We start from the raw sequence: 22,040 nt of genomic DNA, 5'->3' as shown, positions 1-22,040 counted from the left end.
CAGCTTCCTTGCACAGTCTGCATTTTGGGTCATCAGCTGATTTTTCGATCTTGGCCTGAATTGCGTTTGTTCTGATGTCTTGCTCCTGGGCTGCAAGGATCAGGCCTTCTGTCTCCTTCTTCAGGGTCCCATTCGTGAGCCAGAGCCAGGTCTTCTCCTTATCAGTTTTTCCTTCAATTTTGTCAAGGAACTTTCCATGCAGTGTTTTGTTGTGCCAGCTGTCAGCTCTAGTTTGTAGTGCGGTTTTCTTGTACTGGTGTTTTGTCTGCTGTGCTTTGAGGAGTTTCTGATTTTAGACTTCAATCAAAGCAGGTTCTTCACTTTGCTTTATATATTCTGCCAGGGCATGTTCTTCTTCTTTGACTGCTTGTTTTACTTGTAAGAGTCCTCTTCCTCCTGATCTTCTGGGCAAATAGAGCCGGTCAACATCACTGCGAGGGTGCAGTGAATGATGAATGGTCATGAGTTTTCTTGTTTTTCTGTCCAAATTGTCCAGTTCCATCTGTGTCCAGTTTATAATGCCAGCAGTATATCTTATGACAGGTATGGCCCAGGTGTTTATGGCCTTGATGGTGTTGCCTCCATTGAGCTTGCTTTTGAGAATTTTTCTGACCCTTTGTGTGTATTCTTTACTGACCACAGTCTTCACATGTTCATGCTTGATGTTGTCCAGCTGTAATATGCCCAGGTATTTATAGGCCTCTGGTTGGTGACACTTTATTGTTTGGCCATTAGGCATATTTATGCCCTCACTTTCAATGATTTTTCCCTTCTTCAATGCCACTGTCGAACATTTGTCCAAACCAAACTCCATGCTTATGTCAGTCCTAAAAAGTCGGACAGTGTTGGTCAGAGACTGGATTTCAGTTTCCGTTTTCCCATACAGCTTCAGGTCATCCATGTACATCAGATGCGAAATTTTGTGAGAATTCTTAGATGTTTGATAGCCAAGATTTTGTTGTTGTTGTTGTTGTTGTTGTTGTTGTTGTTGTTGTTATTATTATTATTATTATTATTATTATTATTATTATTATGACACAGCAAACAAGATAGACATGCTGGATTTCGTATCACAAAATCACAAGACTCTACTGTACTGGCAGCCAGATTTTGTTCCTTATCATGAAAAAAAATATAAGAACTCTAAAGGCAGAGAGAAAGAGTGTGCTGAGATGCTTGGCTGGCTGTGAGCGTTGCCTGTCTCAGATTCCCTGGCGAAGGCCCCTCTTCCCCGCACACTAGCTTGCTATGGCAAAGCTGAAGCTGCTGCAGCGACGACGACGGCAACCTTCCTGCCTGCCTGCAGTGTCTGTTGGCGGAGCTTTATTTACGGAAACGGCCGGGCCGAGATTGATTGCGTCGGGGGTGGAGGGAGGGAGGGAAAGGGGGGTCACAGCACATGCTCAGTGCTGTCAGTCGGAGGGCGAAGTTTCTGCGTTCTGCGTGCGAGGCTTAGGTCATAGCACTCGCTCAGGTCTGCATGGGCCTCCATTTTGAGGAGTTAGAGCCGCAAAGGGAAGCAAAGGCAGGATTCCCGGGCCCGTTGGCTTTTGATCGGGGCAAGGTCGGGGGAGCCGCCGTGCCTGCCGTGCCTGCCGGAGCCGGTCCCTGCCATGGACGATCCGCTGGGGCCCTTCAGGTAGGCCTCGCCTACTTCCCGCAGATTTGTTATTGTGCCGTCTTGCATGCCGCCTTCTCTCTTCGCTGCTGCATGGATTGCAAAATGCCTGCAATACCACATGCTTTTTCTTCCCTTTTTCTGGTTTGTTGTTGTGACAGTAGCAGCCTGACTCTGCTTTGATCTGCTTTAATCCCTGGCCATTGGCTGCTTCAGAGGAGGGACAGTCTTTGACAGCTTCTCCATCAAATGCACCTTGACAGCCTTCAAAACAAGGTGGCATCTTATGCCTAGCAAGGGAAATGGGTTAGGATTGCGCCCAACTTGGAACCGACATTGGTTTTACTTGACCTAAGCACTGGCCTCCGGTGGATCAGTGTGTTAAACTTGCAGACCAAAAGGTCCCAGGTTCAAATCCCAAGCACATTTATTTTTGTTGTTGTTGTTGTTGTTGTTGTTATGACACAGCAAACAAGATAGATATGCTGGATTTCGTATCACAAAATCCCAAGTCGAACACTTCCCAAGTGTCTAGGACTGTGTGATGTATTTTTGGATGATGTGTGCAGATCCCAGTAGAGTGGCCTTTTGCAGTTGTTGGTCAGAGACTGGATTTCAGTTTCTGTTTTCCCATACAGCTTCAGGTCATCCATGTACATCAGATGTGAAATTTTGTGAGATTTCTTAGATGTTTGATAGCTGAGATCTTGTTTTTTGACAGAGGGATCGTGGCAATAATGAAAAGCAGAGGAAACAATGAATCTCCCTGGAAAATTATTATTATTATTATTATTGACACAAAGACAGAGTATGACACAGCAAACGAGATCTATATGCTGGATTTCGTATCACAGAATCCCAAGTCGAACACTTCCCAAGTGCCTAGGACTGTGTGATGTATTATTATTATTATTATTATTATTATTATTATTATTATTATTATTATTACGCAGCAAACGAGATCTATATGCTGGATTTCGTATCACAAAATCCCAAGTCGAACACTTCCCAAGTGTCTAGGACTGTGTGATGTGTTACTATTATTATTATTATTATTATGACGCAGCAAACGAGATCTATATGCTGGATTTCGTATCACAAAATCCCAAATTGAACACTTCCCAAGTGCCTAGGACTGTGTGATGTATTATTATTATTATTATTATTATTATTATTATTATTATTATTATTATGACACAGCAAACGAGATCTATATGCTGGATTTCGTATCACAAAATCCCAAGTCGAACACTTCCCAAGTGTCTAGGACTGTGTGATGTGTTGTTGTTATTATTATTATTATTATTATTATTATTATTATTATTATTATTATTATTATTATTGGGCTCCCCGGTGGCACAGTGTGTTAAAGCGCTGAGCTGCTGAACTTGTGGACCAAAAGGTTATTATTATTATGACACAGCAAACAAGATAGACATGCTGGATTTCGTATCACAAAATCCCAAATTGAACACTTCCTAAGTGTCTAGAACTGTGTGATGTATTATTATTATTATTATTATTATTATTATTATTATTATTATTATTATTATGACACAGCAAACAAGATAGACATGCTGGATTTCGTCATTGGCATGACTGCATGGAGTGCCGTTACCTTCCCGCCGGAGCAGTACCTATTGATTTACTCAACACTCTGGGGGTTGGTGCTCATCTCCATTTCTAAGCCAACTCCAAGGTCATGTGGCCGTAGACAACTCCAAGGTCATGTGGCCATTGGCATGACTGCATAGAGCGCTGCTACCTTCCCGCCAGCGCCGTACCTATTGATCTACTCACATTTGGCATGTTTTCGAACTGCTAGGTTGGCAGGAGCTGGGGCTAGCAGCGGGTGCTCACTCTGCTCCTTGGGACGTTTCGGTCTGCAAGTTCAGCAGCTCAGCGCTTTAACACACTTCGCCACTGGGGTTCCCTAACCTTGCAGTTCGAAAACATGCCAATGTGAGGAGATCAATAGGTACTGCTCCGGCAGGAAGGTAACGCCGTTCCATGCAGTCATGCCAATGGCCACATGACCTTGGAGGTGTCTATGGACAACGCTGGCTCTTCGGCTTAGAAATGGAGATGAGCACCAAGCCCCAGAGTCGGACACGACTGGACTTAACGTCAGGGAAACCTTTACCTTTAAATATAATATTAAATGTGAAGTTTACAAGTGAAGGCAAGTTTAGGCAAGTGAAGTTTATATCTCCAGGGTGGGAGAAAGAACTCTTCTCTGTTGGAGGCAAGTGTGAATGTTGCCATTGGCCACCTTGATTAGCACTGAATGGCCTTGCAGCTTCAGAGCCTGGCTGCTTCCTGCCTGGGGGGATCCTTTGTCGGGAGGTGTTAGCTGGCCCTGATTGTTTCCTGTCTGGAATTCCCCTGTTTTCAGAGTGTTGTTCTAGTCTTTGCAGTTCGATCTTTAAATCCTCACGTTGTGTAAGCTTTTCCAGTTGCTTCCCACCCATCAATTCTGCTGTCACCTGGGATTGCAACATAGATGATCCATTATTATTATTATTATTATTATTATTATTATTATTATTATTATTATTATTATTATTATTATTACTTCTACTACTACTACTACTACTACAACCAAATTAGTACACAGCAAAGAAGATCACTATGCTGGCTGTTTTATTGAATCACTTGTCGGACACTTCCCAAGAGTCTTGGACTATGTGATGCATCAGCGAATAATAACAATAATAATAATCATCATCATCATCATCCAGTATATATTTGCTGGATTATATATATATATATATAGATATATAGATATATAGATATATAAACAATATACTGTATATCATTTGCTGTGTCATACTATGTCTTTTGTTTCAATAATAATAATAATAATAATAATAATAATAATAATAATAATAATAATAATAATAATAATAATAATAGCAGCTTATCATGAAAAATATAAGAACTCTCTCCAGTCTTCACTTTGGGACTATTGGGAAAGCCAGTGAGTTGATTCATGTTAATAATAATAATAATAATAATAATAATAATACAGTAGAGTCTCACTTATCCAAGCCTCGCTTATCCAAGCCTCTGGATAATCCCAGCCATTTTTGTAGTCAATGTTTTCCATACATCGTGATATTTTGGTGTTAAATTCGTAAATACAGTAATTACAACATAACATTACTACGTATTGAACTACTTTTCCTGTCAAATTTGTTGTCTAACATGATGTTTTGGTGCTTAATTTGTAAAATCATAACCTAATTTGATGTTTAACAGGCTTTTCCTTAATCCCTCCTTATTATCCAAGATATTCACTTATCCGAGCTTCTGCTGTACCGTTTAGCTTGGATAAGTGAGACTCTACTGTAATAATAATAATATATAGTACTTGGGAAGTGTTCAACTTGTGATTTTGTGATACAAATCCGGCATATATATCTTGTTTGCTATGTCATACTCTGTCTTTGTGTCCATAGTAATAATAATAATAATAATAATAATAATAATAATAATAATAATAATAATAATAATAATTTATTTCTTATAACTCGCCTCCATCCCCCCGAAGGGCCTCGGGGCAGCTTACATTGGGACAAAGCCCAAAGAACAAGAAATTCAACATACAATGAAAACATAATGCAAAATACAAGATTCAAAAGCATAACAGAACAAAATACAATAGAGTCTCACTTATCCAACATAAACGGGCCGGCAGAACGTTGGATAAGCGAATATATTGGATAATAAGGAGAGATGAAGGAGAAGCCTATTAAACATCAAATTAGCTTATGATTTTACAAATTAAGCACCAAAATATCATGCTATACAACAAATTTGACAGAAAAAGTAGTTCAATAGGAAGTAATGCTACGTAGTAATTACTGTATTTATGAATTTAGCACCAAAATATCACGATGTATTGAAAACATTGACTACAAAAATGCGTTGGATAATCCAGAACGTTGGATAAGCGAATGTTGGATAAGTGAGACTCTACTGTAATTTAAAAAATGAGTCACACAGCATCGTCGTTACAGGACAAAAGTAGGACTAATTCAAATAGAACCAGAGCAGGGAAGCAAACAAGAGCAAATTAGGACTGTATGGTGATTGTGCAAGCCGATTTAATTCAAAGTACATTGACACATCCATGTTTATGGGATGTTTATGACACTACCAGGGTTGAATGAAAAGTAATGCCTCCACCTTCATAACTTCTCAACAGATGGCAGTCCTGGTCTGCGGCAGGGACTGCCTTGTTCAGTAGAGTCTCCTCTACAGTTCTGTTTGGTGGGAAGCCTTAGCATTGAACGGTCGTGTTGTTAAAGTGCGAAGTACGGAACCCTGCGCAGACGGAGAAGCCTTAGCATTGAACGGTCGTGTTGTTAAAGTGCGAAGTACGGAACCCTGCGCAGACGGAGAAGCCTTAGCATTGAACGGTTGTGTTGTTAAAGTGCGAAGTACGGAACCCTGCGCAGACGGAGAAGCCTTAGCATTGAACGGTTGTGTTGTTAAAGTGCGAAGTACGGAACCCTGCGCAGACGGAGAAGCCTTAGCATTGAACGGTTGTGTTGTTAAAGTGCGAAGTACGGAACCCTGTGCAGACGGAGAAGCCTTAGCATTGAACGGTTGTGTTGTTAAAGTGCGAAGTACGGAACCCTGCGCAGACGGGGAAGCCTTAGCATTGAACGGTTGTGTTGTTAAAGTGCGAAGTACGGAACCCTGCGCAGACGGAGAAGCCTTAGCATTGAACGGTTGTGTTGTTAAAGTGCGAAGTACGGAACCCTGCGCAGACGGGGAAGCCTTAGCATTGAACGGTCGTGTTGTTAAAGTGCGAAGTTCGGAACCCTGCGCAGATGGGGAAGCCTTAGCATTGAACTGTCGTGTTGTTAAAGTGCGAAGTACGGAACCCTGCGCAGACGGAGAAGCCTTAGCATTGAACGGTTGTGTTGTGAAAGTGCGAAGTATGGAACCCTGCGCAGATGGGGAAGCCTGAACATTGAACGGTTGTGTTGTTAAAGCGCAAAGTATGGAACCCTGCACAGACGGGGAAGCCTTAGCATTGAACGGTTGTGTTGTTAAAGTGCCAAGTATGGAACCCTGCGCAGATGGGGAAGCCTTAGCATTGAATGGTTGTGTTGTGAAAGTGCCAAGTATGGAACCCTGCGCAGATGGTTGGTCAATGCGACTTAAGCAATGTGCAGTCATTGGAGATTCATTGGAGATTCCCAAAGGAGATTCCTCAGAGAATGCAAGCTGTTTATGGTGATTGTGTTGATGTGAGTCTGTGTGTTGTTGGGTGAGTAAGTTTAAAGATGTTGAGGTGGGAACATCTGAAGAGTTGGATGTCCTGGGACAGCAACCACCGAGTTTCACAAGCAAAAGGTTGACAGATTGATTCAGGACGATTGTCGTATCACTCAGAGAGAAATTTCAAGCACAATCAGCATTTCACAAGAACGTGTGGGTCACATTATTGCTTTGCTTGGCTATCGGAAGATCTGTGCATGACGGGTCTTGCGAGTGTCGACTTTTTCTGTGACGGCTTCAGAAAACTTGGCAGAAATGTATCCAATGGTCTGGTGATGATGTGGAAAGTGAATAGCGGTATTTAAAGAGCACATTCTAGGGATTATTTTATAAAAATATCCCCATCCAAAGCCAAGTAACGAAGGTGGAGGCATGACTTTTCCGATAGCCAAGCAAAGCAATAATACTTTTCATTCCACCCTCGTACTTTGGACAGGGATGGTGTTGTAAGAGTGCAATGGCAACCCACTCTCTCAGCCTCAGAAGAAAGCATGGGCCAATAGTAAGACCCGTATACGTCCGCCATGAATGGGAAAGGACTTGAAGGCACTCAGGTTCGAAATGTGTGAGGTGGTGTCTGTTCTGTCTCTGAGGGGTTTGATTTTACAAGCTGCCCATAGTTGTAGAAATAGCACCTGTTTGCATTTGTTCCAGGGTTGCTGCAGATTCTGCAGCACTCTGATAGTTAGGCATTAGTAGAGTTTGTAGCCAGCTCAGCAAAGTCTTTGCTGCTTGCAGCTTGCAAGGCTCCATTTTGAGAAGCCTCTTGCCTTCTAGAGTGATGAAAAAGAAACTCAGATGTGCTTGTGTGGCCAAGCCAGGCCAACTCTGACAAAGCCATCGTAAGTACTGACCTGCCTTTAAAACCAGTGTTGAGCAGAGAAAGGGAAAGACCTGCTCTTTCTAAAAAATAGTAGCTTAGCACTGGGGCAGAGAATATCTCAGGATTTCTAAGTAAGTTCTACCTACTTCGCATAGTGTCCTTTCCCCTCCAAGTGAGTGGCCTATTAATGTCAGTAATGCTTTGGGTTGACTTGTCCTAGTGATGCTTTTGTATCTGACCCCTTCGCGGTCACCTTTATCCGCTTCCCAGCGGTGGTGACCATTTGGGCAGGACCTCAACGTGGTGACGGACCTCAAGGCGAGGAAGGTCCGTCCCCTCTCCCTTCCTTTTTGATATTCACTCGCAGGCTTCCCGTTCCTTTCTGTCCACTCGCTGTTTATTCGACAGACTACAAGGTTTCCATGGCAACAGGTTACTTTTCAAAGGAGGAACATCTTGTCATTATATTTAATCCGCTGCGGCTGAAGAGGGACTGAAATATTAAGTTGTTGTTGCCATGGAGACCACTTTGTTGCATCGCTTTCCTTTGGTGTCAGATTTCATAAAACGGGGGCTGGCTTCTCGCCTCCGTCCTTGCTTCCCAGCCCCTCTTCTTTCTCCAGTAAATTATTTTTTTTTTCTTCTTAACATGAATAAGTCAATAGCACATCTTTAGATGAGCTCTTGCTACTATAGCTTCCTGGCGTGGGGATGTCTTGAATTCCTTGCAATGTTCCATAAGATTTCCTAAGCCTTTTCCTTCCCCTTCAAATTTACTAGGGTCAGAAAATGGGTACAGTAGAATTAGAATAATAATAGTAATGATGATGATAATGGTGGTGATGATGATGATGATCCAAAACAACAGCCAGCAGAGTGTCTGCTGTGGACTCATCTTGTTGTGTTTCTAATAATGATGATGATGATGATGATGATGATGATGATGATGATGATGATGATGATGATAATGCAACAGCCAGCAGAGTGTCTGCTGTGGACTCGTCTTGTTGTGTTCCTCGTAATAATAATAATAATAATAATAATAATAATAATAATAATAATATGCATTTTCCCATTCAACAAACACCTCTCTCTATAAAATTCAAAGTATGTCTGCCTGTTTATACCATGAAGGCCATTGCTAGGTGAAGTGGCCCTCTGCGATGTCACTGGATTGGTTGTTGCTAGGCGAAGCATTGGCTGTTGCCAGGTGAAGTGGCCCTCTGCAATGTCACTGGATTGGCTGTTGCTAAGTGAAGCATTGGCTGTTTCTAGGTGTAGTGGCCCTCTGTGATGTCAGTGCATTGGCTGTTGCTAAGTGAAGCATTGGCTGTTTCTAGGTGTAGTGGCCCTCTGTGATGTCACTGGATTGGCTGTTGTTAAGTGAAGCATTGGCTGTTTCTAGGTGTAGTGGCCCTCTGTGATGTCAGTGCATTGGCTGTTGCTAAGTGAAGCATTGGCTGTTTCTAGGTGTAGTGGCCCTCTGTGATGTCACTGGATTGGCTGTTGTTAAGTGAAGCATTGGCTGTTTCTAGGTGTAGTGGCCCTCTGTGATGTCAGTGCATTGGCTGTTGCTAAGTGAAGCATTGGCTGTTTCTAGGTGTAGTGGCCCTCTGTGATGTCACTGGATTGGCTGTTGTTAAGTGAAGCATTGGCTGTTTCTAGGTGTAGTGGCCCTCTGTGATGTCAGTGCATTGGCTGTTGCTAAGTGAAGCATTGGCTGTTTCTAGGTGTAGTGGCCGTCTGTGATGTCACTGGATTGGCTGTTGCTAGGTGAAGCATTGCAGTTGCTAGGTGAAGCATTGGCTGTTGCTAGGTGAAGTGGTCCTCTGTGATGCCACTGGATTGGCTGTTGCTAAGTGAAGCATTGGCTGTTTCTAGGTGTAGTGGCCCTCTGTGATGTCACTGGATTGGCTGTTGTTAGGTGAAGCATTGGCTGTTGCTAGGTGAAGTGCCCCTCTGTGATGCCACTAGATTGGCTGTTGCTAGGTGAAGCATTGGCAGTTGCTAGGCAATGCATTGACTGTTGCTAGGTGAAGTGCCCCTCTGTGATGCCACTAGATTGGCTGTTGCTAGGAGAAGCAATGACTGTTACTAGGTGAAGTGGCCCTCTGTGATGTCAATGGATTGGCTGTTGCTAGGCGAAGCAATGGCTGTTACTAGGTGAAGTGGCCCTCTGCGATGTCACTGGGAAAGAAAGATGAGAGGGGAAGGAGCCACAAAGAAAGCCATATTACCATGGAGACATTAGAGATAGAAAAGGGAGACAAGGAAGAGAAAGGAAGGAAAGAAAGAAAGAGAAAAAGAAGGGAAAGAAAGGAAAGAAGAATGGGGAGAAAGAAAAAGGAGGGAAGGAAGGGAAAAAATGATAGGAGATAGGTATGAAGAGAGAGAAAGAGCAAAAGGGTAGATACTCTCGTCTTATGCAAGGATGAAGATTCTTAGCCTTATCCTTCTATCTGCATGTAACTAGAGTTACTCCGAATTTACCTTATTGGGTTGGACTGTGGGACTATTATTATTATTATTATATTGCAAGAGAACAGTTATACAACTTTGCAACAAATGTTCCTTTTTCTTGAAAAAGTTTAACAAGCTTAGCGTTGTATGTTATGTAAACAAAGACGTTACGTAATCTGGATTCATTTTGTTCGCTGATGACATATAAAGGACAAATAAAGACTCGAGCTGGCTACAGCTGTAGTTTGGTTACTGTTACAGAGCTACAGCTTATTTTTGACTCATTTTCTTCACCAGGATCGATCTGGAAAAACAGAGAATTAAAGTGACCAAGAATATTGCCTACTACTGTTGATGTTTCATGCTGACTAGTGGGGTCTTCTTGGGTCTTCCTACTTCTCTAGCCTTTGTTTACCTTCTCTTTATCTAGTCGCAAGGCTAGCATATTGCTCCTTAAACTGAGGTTCGATCTTCACTTGAATCTGTATTATATTTATTTATCATTTCGGAAGTGAATCGAGGATATAGTTATCATGTATCAGCACAAGAGCAGATGTCTTCACTATGTCTGGTTGTGATCCCCAGGTTGTGGCAGTTAGCTTTCCCATGATATTATTTCTAGTACTTACTTTTTGCTTGTAAGTCAGAGCACGGTCCAGAGTAACTCCCAGGTGTTTTGGTGTGCTGAAATGCTCCAGTGGGATTCCTTCCTAGTTGATCCTCAGAGCTCGAGATGCTTGTCTGTTCTTAAGTTGAAAAGCACATGCCTGCATTTTAGATGGATTAGAGATCAGCTGGTTTTCCCTGTAATAGGCAGTAAGAGCACCTAAAGCTTCAGAGAGTTCTGTTCAACCATTTCAAAGCTCTCTTCTTGAGCGGTGATGGCATGATCGTCAGCATAGATGAAAATCTCTGTCCCTTCTGGCAGTGGCTGGTCTGTGTTTTAGATGGATTGGGAATCAGCTAGTTTTCCCTGTAATAGGCAGCAAGAGCACCTAAAGCTTCAGAGAGCTTCTGTTCAACCATTTCAAAGCTTCCTGCTTGAGCGGTGATGGCACTATCATCAACATAGATTAAACTCTCTATCCCTTCTTGCAGTAGCTGGTTTGCATTTTAGATGGATTAGGAATTAGTTGGTTTTCCCTGTAATAGGCAGTAAGAGCACCTAAAGCTTTGGAGAGTTTATGTTCAACCATTTCAAAGCTTCCTATTTGAGCGGTGATGGCATGATCGTCAGCATAGATGAAACTCTGTGTCTTTGTTTTGGATGGATTAGGAATGAGCTGGTTTTCCCTGTAATAGGCAGTAAGATCACCTAAAGCTTCAGAGAGCTTCTGTTCAACCATTTCAAAGCTTCCTACTTGAGCAGTGATGGCATGATCGTCAGCATAGATGAAACTCTGTGTCTTTGTTTTGGATGGATTAGGAATCAGCTTGTTTCCCTGTAATAGGCAGTAAGATCACCTAAAGCTTCAGAGAGCTTCTATTCAACCATTTCCAAGCTCTCTTCTTGAGCGGTGATGGCACGATCGTCAGCATGGATGAAACTCTGTCCCTTCTGGCAGTGGCTGGTCTGCATTTTAGATGGTTTAGGAATCAGCTGGTCTGTTAAGATTTAACTTTATACTTGCACAGTCTCAGTGCCTTCCATTAGCTTACACCTGCTCAGTACTTTCAGTCTTCCAGTTTGTTTCCACAGTAGACACTTGAGCACATGCCCGGCCATTGTCAGTTTTTACTCCTGTCTTTCCCCCAGTCTAGATGATATTACAGACTCACCACAGTTCGCAGTATCTTGTCCTAGTAGACAGGTTTAATTGCATATAGACTTCACAACATCAAAAGAAAAGGGAGAGGGAAAATACACTGAACATGGTTCCTTATATACAATACATTTACACCTAGTAATCCATGATTGGTTACCAACTAATTGACCCAACCCAAACTCAGGATTGCACCATTGACAATCACCTGGAGTAGGCCCAAACACATTCCCCAAATGATTCCCCATATACAATCAATCAGCATTCCCAATAGAAGCCCATACATTGTAAAACCTAACCTTTCCTGTCATAGGCAGTAAAAGCACCTAAAGCTTCAGAGAGCTTCTCTTCAACCATTTCAAAGCTCTCTGCTTGAGCGGTGATTGCACGATCGTCAACATAGATGAAACTCATAATCCCTTCTGGCAGTGGCTGATCATCTGTGTAAATGTTAAACATGGATGAAGCAAGCACGCTCCCCTGAGGGAGGCCATTCTTCTGTCTTCGCCATCTGCTTCTCTGGCTCTGGAACTCAACAAAAAAGCTCCTGTTTTGTAGCAGATTTCCTATGATGTGGATGAGGTGTTAATCCTTTGTGATATTATTCATTTTTCTCTGGAGGAGACAAAAGTTTTACAGTATGATATGCAGCTGATATTTCTATGTAATCTGCTGTCTTTCAAAACCATATGCTGAGTCAGGTTCAACACTCATGATGTGCAACTATGATATTTGTCCATGTTCACACTTTACCAGATGATAACAATGTGAGGAGGCTATTGATTTTATTTTCTTTATTTTTCTGTTATAGGAGGTTGAACAGCACACAAGGAGAAATCCGGGTTGGCCCTAGCCATCAGGTAAGATTTCCATAGATATTAACCATCAAGCATTGATTATCTGTTTTTGGTGAAAGATTACAAGACACATCTAAATCTATCACTTGTAAAAAGTTGTTCCAGATCCTATGGTTCAATAATAGGCAAGATAACATAATTTCCCACAAGAAACCCATATGTATATCCAATAATAATAACAATCAAACATTCTTACAAGATGCTCAAATGCATCTCTAACAACAACAGCAACGTTATTATTATTATTATTATTATTATTGACACAACAACATAGTATGACACAGCAAACAAGATAGATATGTGGATTTCAAATTATTATTATTATTATTATTATTATTATTGACACAACAACATAGTACAACACAGCAAACAAGATATGCTGGATTTCATATTATTATTATTATTATTGACACAACAACATAGTATGACACAGCAAACAAGATAGATATTCTGGATTTCATATTATTATTATTATTGACACAGCAACATAGTATGACACAGCAAACAAGATAGATACGCTGGATTTCATATTATTATTATTATTATTATTATTATTATTATTGACACAACAACATAGTATGACAGTGCAAACAAGATAGATATGCTGGATTTCATATTATTATTATTATTATTATTATTATTATTATTATTGACAACAACATAGTATGACACAGCAAACAAGATAGACATGCTGGATTTCATATTATTATTATTATTATTGACAACAACATAGTATGATACAACAAACAAGATAGATATGCTGGATTTCTTCTTCTTATTATTATTATTATTATTGACTCAACAACATAGTATGACACAGCAAACAAGATAGATATGCTGGATTTCATTTTATTATTATTATTATTATTATTGACACAACAACATAGTATGACACAGCAAACAAGATAGATGTGCTGGATTACATATTATTATTATTATTATTATTATTATTATTATTATTAATTACCCGCCTCTTCTCACATCTCGGCAGGATCAACCTAGTTAAAAAACATAGATGAAAACATAAACCGGTTAAAACACATATTGAAAGACATAAGATTAAAACATATTAAAATCATGCATAGCAATAAAATCCTGCTTTAGAATCGTAGAACAATAACTCAATGCCATGCAGGAAAAGCACAATCAAAGCACCCCTGACAGATGGTCATCCAGCCTCTGTTTAAAAGCTTCCATGGAAGGAGCGTCTACTTAAGTTGACAAGGCTTAAGTTGCTTCTTGTGTTGCATTTAAGAGCCTGCTTGGGACGAACTCCCTGGAGCCTGGTATCACGGGAAGCTTACTTGATGAATTAAGCCTTAGATGATTTAATTCCTTGTTATTTTTGCATATTTCACAAAATGCAAAGACGTTTTTCTGGAACCTTGGGGACTTGAGGATATAGATCAAGGATATTTTTTTTACTCTGTATTCCCCCTTGTATTGTGTGGCTTCTCCCGGAGTGGAGTCTTGCCTGTTCAAATGGCTGTTAACTGAGGATGACAAAACCATTTCAGTGTATTTTGTACCGCTACCTTCCCGCCGGAGCAGTACCTATTGCTCTACTCACACTCTGTGGGTTGGTGCTCATCTCCATTTTTAAGCCAAAAAGCTGGCATTGTCTACAGACACCTCCAAGGTCATGACTGCATGAAGTGCCGTTACCATCCTGCCGGAGCGGTACCTATTGATCTACTCACACTCTGGGGGTTGGTGCTCATCTCCATTTCTAAGCCAAAGAGCCGGCATTGTCCATAGACACCTCCAAGGTCATGACTGCATGGAGCGCTGTTACCTTCCCGCCGGAGCGGTACCTATTGCTCTACTCACACTTTGAGGGTTGGTGCTCATCTCCATTTCTAAGCCAGAGCCGGCATTGTCCATAGACACCTCCAAGATCATGACTGCATGGAGCGCCGTTACCTTCCCGCCGGAGCAGTCCCTATTGCTCTACTCACACTCTGAGGGTTGGCACTCATCTTCATTTCTAAGCCGAAGAGCCGGCATTATCCACAGACACCTCCAAGGCCATATGACTATAGGCATGACTGCATGGAGCGCCGTTACCTTCCCACCGGAGCAGTACCTATTGCTCTACTCACACTCTGGGGGTTGGTGCTCATCTCCATTTCTAAGCCAAAGAGCCGGCATTGTCCATAGACACCTACAAGGTCATGTGGCCACTGGCATGACTACATGGAGTGCCGTTTCCTTCCTGCCAGAGCAGTACCTATTGATCTACTCACTCTCTGGGGGTTGGTGCTCATCTCCATTTCTAAGCCAAAGAGCCGGCATTGTCCATAGACACCTCCAAATTTATGTGGCCAGCATGAGACTGCTGCTACCTTTCCACCAGAGCAGTACCTATTGATCTACTCACATTTGCATGTTTTCAAACTGCTAAGTTGGCAGGAGCTGGAGCTAACAGCGGTTGCTCATGCCGGTCCCGGGATTTGAACCTGGGACCTTTCGGTCTGCAAGTTCAGCAGCTCAGTGCTTTAACGCACTTCGCCACATTTTGTACTATATCATTATGTGGTAATATTATTAGTAATATTACATGTAATAAATAATATATAATTAATATTATTATATTGTATTATTAGTAGTGTAATATTGTATTCCATTATAATATTATCAATATTATATGTATATATATATATATATATATATAGAGAGAGAGAGAGAGAGAGAGAGAGAGAGAGAGAGATACACAGTAGAGTCTCACTTATCCAACACTCGCTTATCCAATGTTCTGGATTATCCAACGCATTTTTGTAGTCAATGTTTTCAAAACATCGTGACATTTTGGTGCTAAATTCTCAAATACAGTAATTACTACATAGCATTACTGCGTATTGAACTACTTTTTCTGTCAAAAAGTAGTTCAATACGCAGTGGGCGGAACTTAGCCATCACTTAACCCATCATCCACGGCTCTAGGTTGATACAACAAAAAGAAAAGAAAAATAAAGTCCTAATTAGAGGGAGAGGAATAATTGTTTTTATCCAATTGCTGCCAGTTACAAGGCTAAGTTCCGCCCACTTGGTCTCCTAGCAACCTACTCAGCCCAGAGGACCGGCACAAGAGTTTGGAGAGACCCCTAAGGGCCATCCAGCCCAACCCTTTCTACTATGCAGGAGGACACAATCCAAGCATTCACAACACATGGACAACGTATAAATACTATACTATACTACACAGGGACATAGACCCCCCCCCCCTCTACCCTCACCACTTTCACAGTACACAAACAACCAAATGCATACTAAACATAAAGACAACAATACAACAGACATTCAATACCACCACTACCTCAACAATTTCTCACCAACACCACCAGACAACGCCACAGCAACGCGTGGCCGGGCACAGCTAGTATATATATATATAGAGAGAGAGAGAGAGAGAGAGAGATACACAGTAGAGTCTCACTTATCCAACACTCGCTTATCCAACGTTCTGGATTATCCAACGCATTTTTGTAGTCAATGTTTTCAAAACATCGTGACATTTTGGTGCTAAATTCTCAAATACAGTAATTACTACATAGCATTACTGCGTATTGAACTACTTTTTCTGTCAAATTTGTTGTCTAACATGATGTTTTGGTGCTTAATTTGTAAAATCATAATCTAATTTGATGTTTAATAGGCTTCTCCTTAATCTCTCCTTATTATCTGACATATTCACTTATCCAACGTTCTGCCGGCCCATTTATGTTGGATAAGTGAGACTCTACTGTATATATATATATATATAAAATTTATTCCCCACCACCATCTCCCTGGAGGAACTTGGGGTGACTCATGAAACCACTCCAGTGTGCGACACATAAAATAACAACACATAAGCATCCAAACAATACAACGAACCCTGACTTTGTCAACCAGCAGTAGTATTCCAATGCACACAGTCACAGCCTTCAGTGCGAGCAGCTATGCAAACAATGCTCCTTTGCCTTGTGGTTTATTTATTGTGGCATTTGAAGGTAGCAGCTGCTGGGGATCTGGTTTGTAGAGAGGGGTGCAAGCCAAAGGAGAGTCTCTGCATCAGGGTTAACAGGGCTACTCTTGCCTCTGCCTTTTGCATGGTTTTCCAGGCCAAGCTTCCAGAGCTGCAGCCATTCCCTTCCGGAGACGGAGACACCGTGACGCAGCACGAGGAGCTGGTATGGATGCCCGGCGTCAACGACTGCGACCTGCTCATGTACTTGAGGGCAGCCCGGTAATGTGAAACTCATCCATTTCCCACTTGTTTCCCTGATTTTATTTATTAGCAACATTTATATCTCGCCTTTCTCTCCGGCTTATAGTCGGGTTGGCTTATACTCACATTTGGCACTCATCTTCATTTCTAAGCCGAAGAGCCGGCATTATCCACAGACACCTCCAAGGCCATATGACTATAGGCATGACTGCATGGAGCGCCGTTACCTTCCCGCCGGAGCAGTACCTATTGCTCTACTCTACTATAATGTATCTATATATATAAAAGAGTGATGGCATCAGGGCAGCGGACAAAACAACAAAAGTAAACACCCCACAACCTCGAAAATTGACATCACAACCCCTCATCCATGCCTCTAGGTTGATACAACAAAAAGAAAAGAAGAATAAATTCCTAATTAGAGGGAGAGGAATAATAGTTTTTATCCAATTGCTGCCAGTTACAAGGCTAAGCTCCACCCACTTGGTCTCCTAGCAACCCACTCAGCCCAGTGTTAATAAAATAATGATAAAAAATAAATACAAATAATACAATAAAAAATTATAAAAAACACTAAAATAATTAATACAATAAAATACTATAACAAAATAACTAAAAATAATACAACAAAATAATAAAATATAATAAAAAAGATAAGTTACAATAAAATTAATTTTAAAAATACAAATAACGTCAAATAAAAATTCCACAACAAGTTTTAACCGATACCACCACCACTTTGCCACAGCAACGCGTGGCCGGGCACAGCTAGTTACATTATAATACTAGCTGTGCCCGGCCATGTGTTGCTGTGGCGAAGTATGGTGGTATGGGAAATAAAGCATCTTATATTATCTGCTTAGAACTGGATTATATGAGGCCCCTTCTACACAGCTGTATAAAGTGCACACTGAAGTGGATTATATGGCAGTGTGGACTCAAGATAATCCAGTTCAAAGCAGATAATATAAGATTATAAATGAGTTATATAGCTGTGTGGAAGGGCCTTGAGTCTGCGCTGCCATATAATCCAGTTAAAATCTGATAATTTGTATTTTATAGGCAGTGTGGAAGAGGCCTAAGTGAGGCCTAACTCTGCCTGTGCCCTGGGCTGAGTGGGTTGCTAGGAGACCAAGTGGGCGGAGCTTAGCCTTTTAACTGGCAGCAATTGGATAAAAACAATTATTCCTCTCCCTCTAATTAGGACTTTATTTTTCATTTCTTTTTGTTGTATGAACGCAGAGGCATGGATGAGGGGTTGTGCTGCCAAGTTTAGTGTTTCTGGGATGTGTAGTTTTGTTGTTTTGTCCTAGGCCGAAATTTCATTACCCTTTTATATATATACATTATCAAGTATTTTGTATCGTTTAAAATCTGTATTTAATTGCTTATGTTTTTATTCTTTTGTATTGTTGTGTATTCGTATCGAATTCTGCCAGATTGTAAGTCGCCCTGAGTCCCTTCGGGTGAGAAGGGTGGGATAGAAATGATGGAAATAAATAAATAAAAATAAATCAGTATTATATGTATATACAATATATTATATAATTAGTATAGCATAATATAAGTATAATATATTTAATAGTGTGGAGTTGCTGCAGCAGCTCCCATAGAGAGATTTCACCTCCAAAGTCCATATTAAATGTTCCCATTGACATGTTTACAAGTCAACTACATCTTGTAGCTTTGCCTCTTCAAACTGTTTACAAATTCTAATGTGCGTTTTTCTCTTCCAACCTTTCAAAGGAGCATGGCAGCCTTTGCAGGGATGTGTGATGGCGGATCCACGGAAGACGGGTGCGTGGCGGCCTCCCGGGATGACACTACTCTCAATGCACTCAACACAGTAAGTCCTGGCTATTGCAGCCACAAATTGAGTTACCTTGACAGGACTCTGGCTCTCTGAATTCCCCAAAAAACAGGAATTGCCAGTTTCCATTCATGGCTTTGAATACCTTAACCAGTCTTATAAGGGAGTCAGGCACTGCATGCATCAAGACAGCATCTTGTCAGGCTAAGAGAAATAATAATATTAATAATAATAATACCAACAACAACACACATTGACAAAATCACGATCTGGGTGCTGTGCCAAAAGATCTCAGCCAGCATTTGGAAACAATAGGCATTGACAAAATTTGGATCTGCCAACGGCAAAAGGCCACCCCACTGGGATCTGCGCGCATCATCCGAAAATACATCACACAGTCCTAGACACTTGGGAAGTGTTCGACTTCTGATTTTGTGATACGAAATCCAGCATATCTATCTTGTTTGCTGTGTCATGCAATATAATAATAATAATAATAATAATAATAATAATAATAATAATAATAATAATAGCTGCAAAAGGCCACCCCACTGGGATCTGCGCACATCATCCGAAAATACATCTCACAGTCCTAGACACTTAAGAAGTGTTCGACTTGTGATTTTGTGAAACGAAATCCAGCATATCTATCTTGTTTGCTGTGTCATACAATAAATAATAATAATAATAATAATAATAATAATAATAATAATTTGCCGATACATCACACAGTCCTAGACACTTGGGAAGTGTCTGACGTGTGATCTAATACCGCAGCCAGCAGAATGTTTACTGTGGACTGATCTTGTTGTGTTTCTAATAATAATAATAAATAAATAAATAAATAAAAATAATAGTAATAATCTGTGTCCATAAACTGGACACAGATGGAACTGGACAATTTGGACAGAAAAACAAGAAAACTCATGACCATTCATCATTCACTGTACCCTCGCAGTGATCTTGACCGGCTATATCTGCCTAGAAGATCTGGTGGCAGAGGACTCTTACAAGTAAAACAAGCAGTCAAAGAAGAAGAACATGCCCTGGCAGAATATGTCAAGCAAAGTGAAGAACCTGCTTTGATTGAAGTCAAAAATCAGAAACTCTTCAAAGCACAGCAGACAAAAAACCAGTACAAGAAAACCGCACTACAAACTAGAGCTGACAGCTGGCACAACAAAACATTGCATGGAAAGTTCCTTGACAAAATTGAAGGAAAAGCTGATAAGAAGAAGACCTGACTATGGCTCACGAATGGGACCCTGAAGAAGGAGACAGAAGGCCTGATCCTTGCAGCCCAGTAGCAAGCCATCAGGGCAAAGGCAATTCAGGCCAAGATCGAAAAATCATATCCTCAGCTGCTGTAAGAAAATTGCACAGACAGACTACAAACAGAGGCACAACTATGTGGCCCAAAAGAACTGGTGGGATCACAAACCTGCAAAAGTCTTGGAAAATGAGCATGCAAAGATACTGTGGGACTTCCGAATCCAGACTGACAAAGTTCTGGAACACAACATACCAGACATCACAGTTGTGGAAAAGAAAAAGGTTTGGATCATTGATGTCGCCATCCCAGGTGACAGTCGCATTGATGAAAAACAGCAGGAAAAACTCAGCCGCTATCAGGACCTCAAGATTGAACTGCAAAGACTCTGGCAAAAACCAGTGCAGGTGGTCCCGGTGGTGATGGGCACACCGAAAGATCTCAGCCGGCATTTGGAAACAATAGACATTGACAAAATTACAATCTGCCAACTGCAAAAGGCCACCCTGCTGGGATCTGCACGCATCATCTGAAAATACATCACACAGTCCTAGACACTTGGGAAGTGTTCGACTTGTGATTTTGTGATATGAAATCCAGCATATCTATCTTGTTTGCTGTGTAATAATAATAATAATAATAATAATAATAATAATAATAATAATAATACATCACACAGTCCTAGACACTTGGGAAGTGTTTGACTTGTGATTTTGTGATATGAAATCCAGCATATCTATCTTGTTTGCTGTGTCATAATAAAATAATAATAATAATAATAATAATAATAATAATAATAATAATAATAATAATAATAATAAAAAATACAATTTCATGCAAGGCTTACAAGTGGTAGGGACTTGTGAGGAGTGAGCCAGCTGCACTGCTGCATCCTTGGGTCTCTATTTCAATACCGTCCCCGTCCTGAGTGTCTCTGTGCAATTACCCCTGGTCTTCCCCACTCCTCCCTTGGGACGGACTGCCATCTGCTTCGGTGGGCTTTTGTGGCTCTTGTGCTCGTTCTGCCACTTCCCACTTGGAGGCTCAGATGTCTCCATGAAGGCTGCTAATCACCAAAGAGCTTTGGGAGTTCCAATTGTCTCCTCCGCCTCATCTAAAGCGCAACAGAGGGACGGGAATCATGCATATTGTGACTCCTCCTCATGTTTTTTAATTGCATCCCGAACCCTCTCCCAGTGTGATGTTGCCAGTGCAGGAATCTTGTGTCAAAGCACCTGGGGAAAATACAGCTTGGCCTCCTTTTCAGTTTTGTCGCTCTCCAATACACACTCTTAACAAGCAAGGAAGGGTCTCTGTTCTTTGGGACTATTAAAGTGGAAGGATAGGATTGTGTTTACATGTCACAATGAAGCAGAATTTGTCACTGAAGCTGTTGGAACGGCAGACATTGAGCTCTATTTATTTATTTACTTACTGTATATACTCGAGTATAAGCCTAGTTTTTCAGCCCTTTTTTAGCACTGAAAAAAACCTCCTCGGCTTATACTCGGGTGAGGGTCCTGGTGGGCTTATATTCAGGTCAGCTTATACTCAAGTATATATGGTATATTTATTCTTTTTCTCTATTATTATTGGTATTGTTACATATAATATATTACTCTATTATTATTATTACATTTATTATTTTACTCTATTATTGTTGTTACTTTTACATTTATTTGACTCTATTTTTATTATTAATAGATTTATTATTTTACTTTTGATCTTGTTTGTTTGTTTATTTATTTATTTATTTACAGTATTTATATTCCACCCTTCTCACCCCGAAGGGGACTCAGGGCGGATTATAATGAACACTTATATGGCAAACATTCAATGCCAGCAGACAAACAACATTCAGTTTTAGACAGACACAGAGGCATTTTAACATCTTTCCAGGTTCACGATTCCGGCCACTGGGGGAGCTGTTGCTT

At 40.9% G+C, this 22,040-nt stretch overlaps 1 protein-coding gene across 12 annotated transcripts in view; it reads left to right on the top strand.

The window, feature by feature from the left end:
- The window catches only part of rere (arginine-glutamic acid dipeptide repeats), a 384,137-nt gene that overhangs the window by 232,734 nt on the left and 129,363 nt on the right, over positions 1-22,040 (top strand). For 11 of the 12 annotated variants that reach the window (XM_062965666.1, XM_062965664.1, XM_062965661.1 and 8 more), the window contains exons 7-9: positions 12,771-12,819; positions 16,920-17,044; positions 18,773-18,872. In XM_062965666.1, the coding sequence (XP_062821736.1) occupies positions 12,771-12,819; positions 16,920-17,044; positions 18,773-18,872 (274 nt within the window). Of the gene's footprint in view, positions 1-1,373; positions 1,640-12,770; positions 12,820-16,919; positions 17,045-18,772; positions 18,873-22,040 lie in introns of those variants that run through there. The other variant, XM_062965670.1, reaches the window with a different exon arrangement.

Source organism: Anolis carolinensis, unplaced genomic scaffold (assembly GCF_035594765.1).
Source record: "Anolis carolinensis isolate JA03-04 unplaced genomic scaffold, rAnoCar3.1.pri scaffold_15, whole genome shotgun sequence".
Classification (NCBI taxonomy): domain Eukaryota; kingdom Metazoa; phylum Chordata; class Lepidosauria; order Squamata; family Dactyloidae; genus Anolis; species Anolis carolinensis.
The sequence above is the reverse complement of the archived record's forward strand: the minus strand, read 5'-3'. Positions and strand labels throughout refer to the sequence as shown.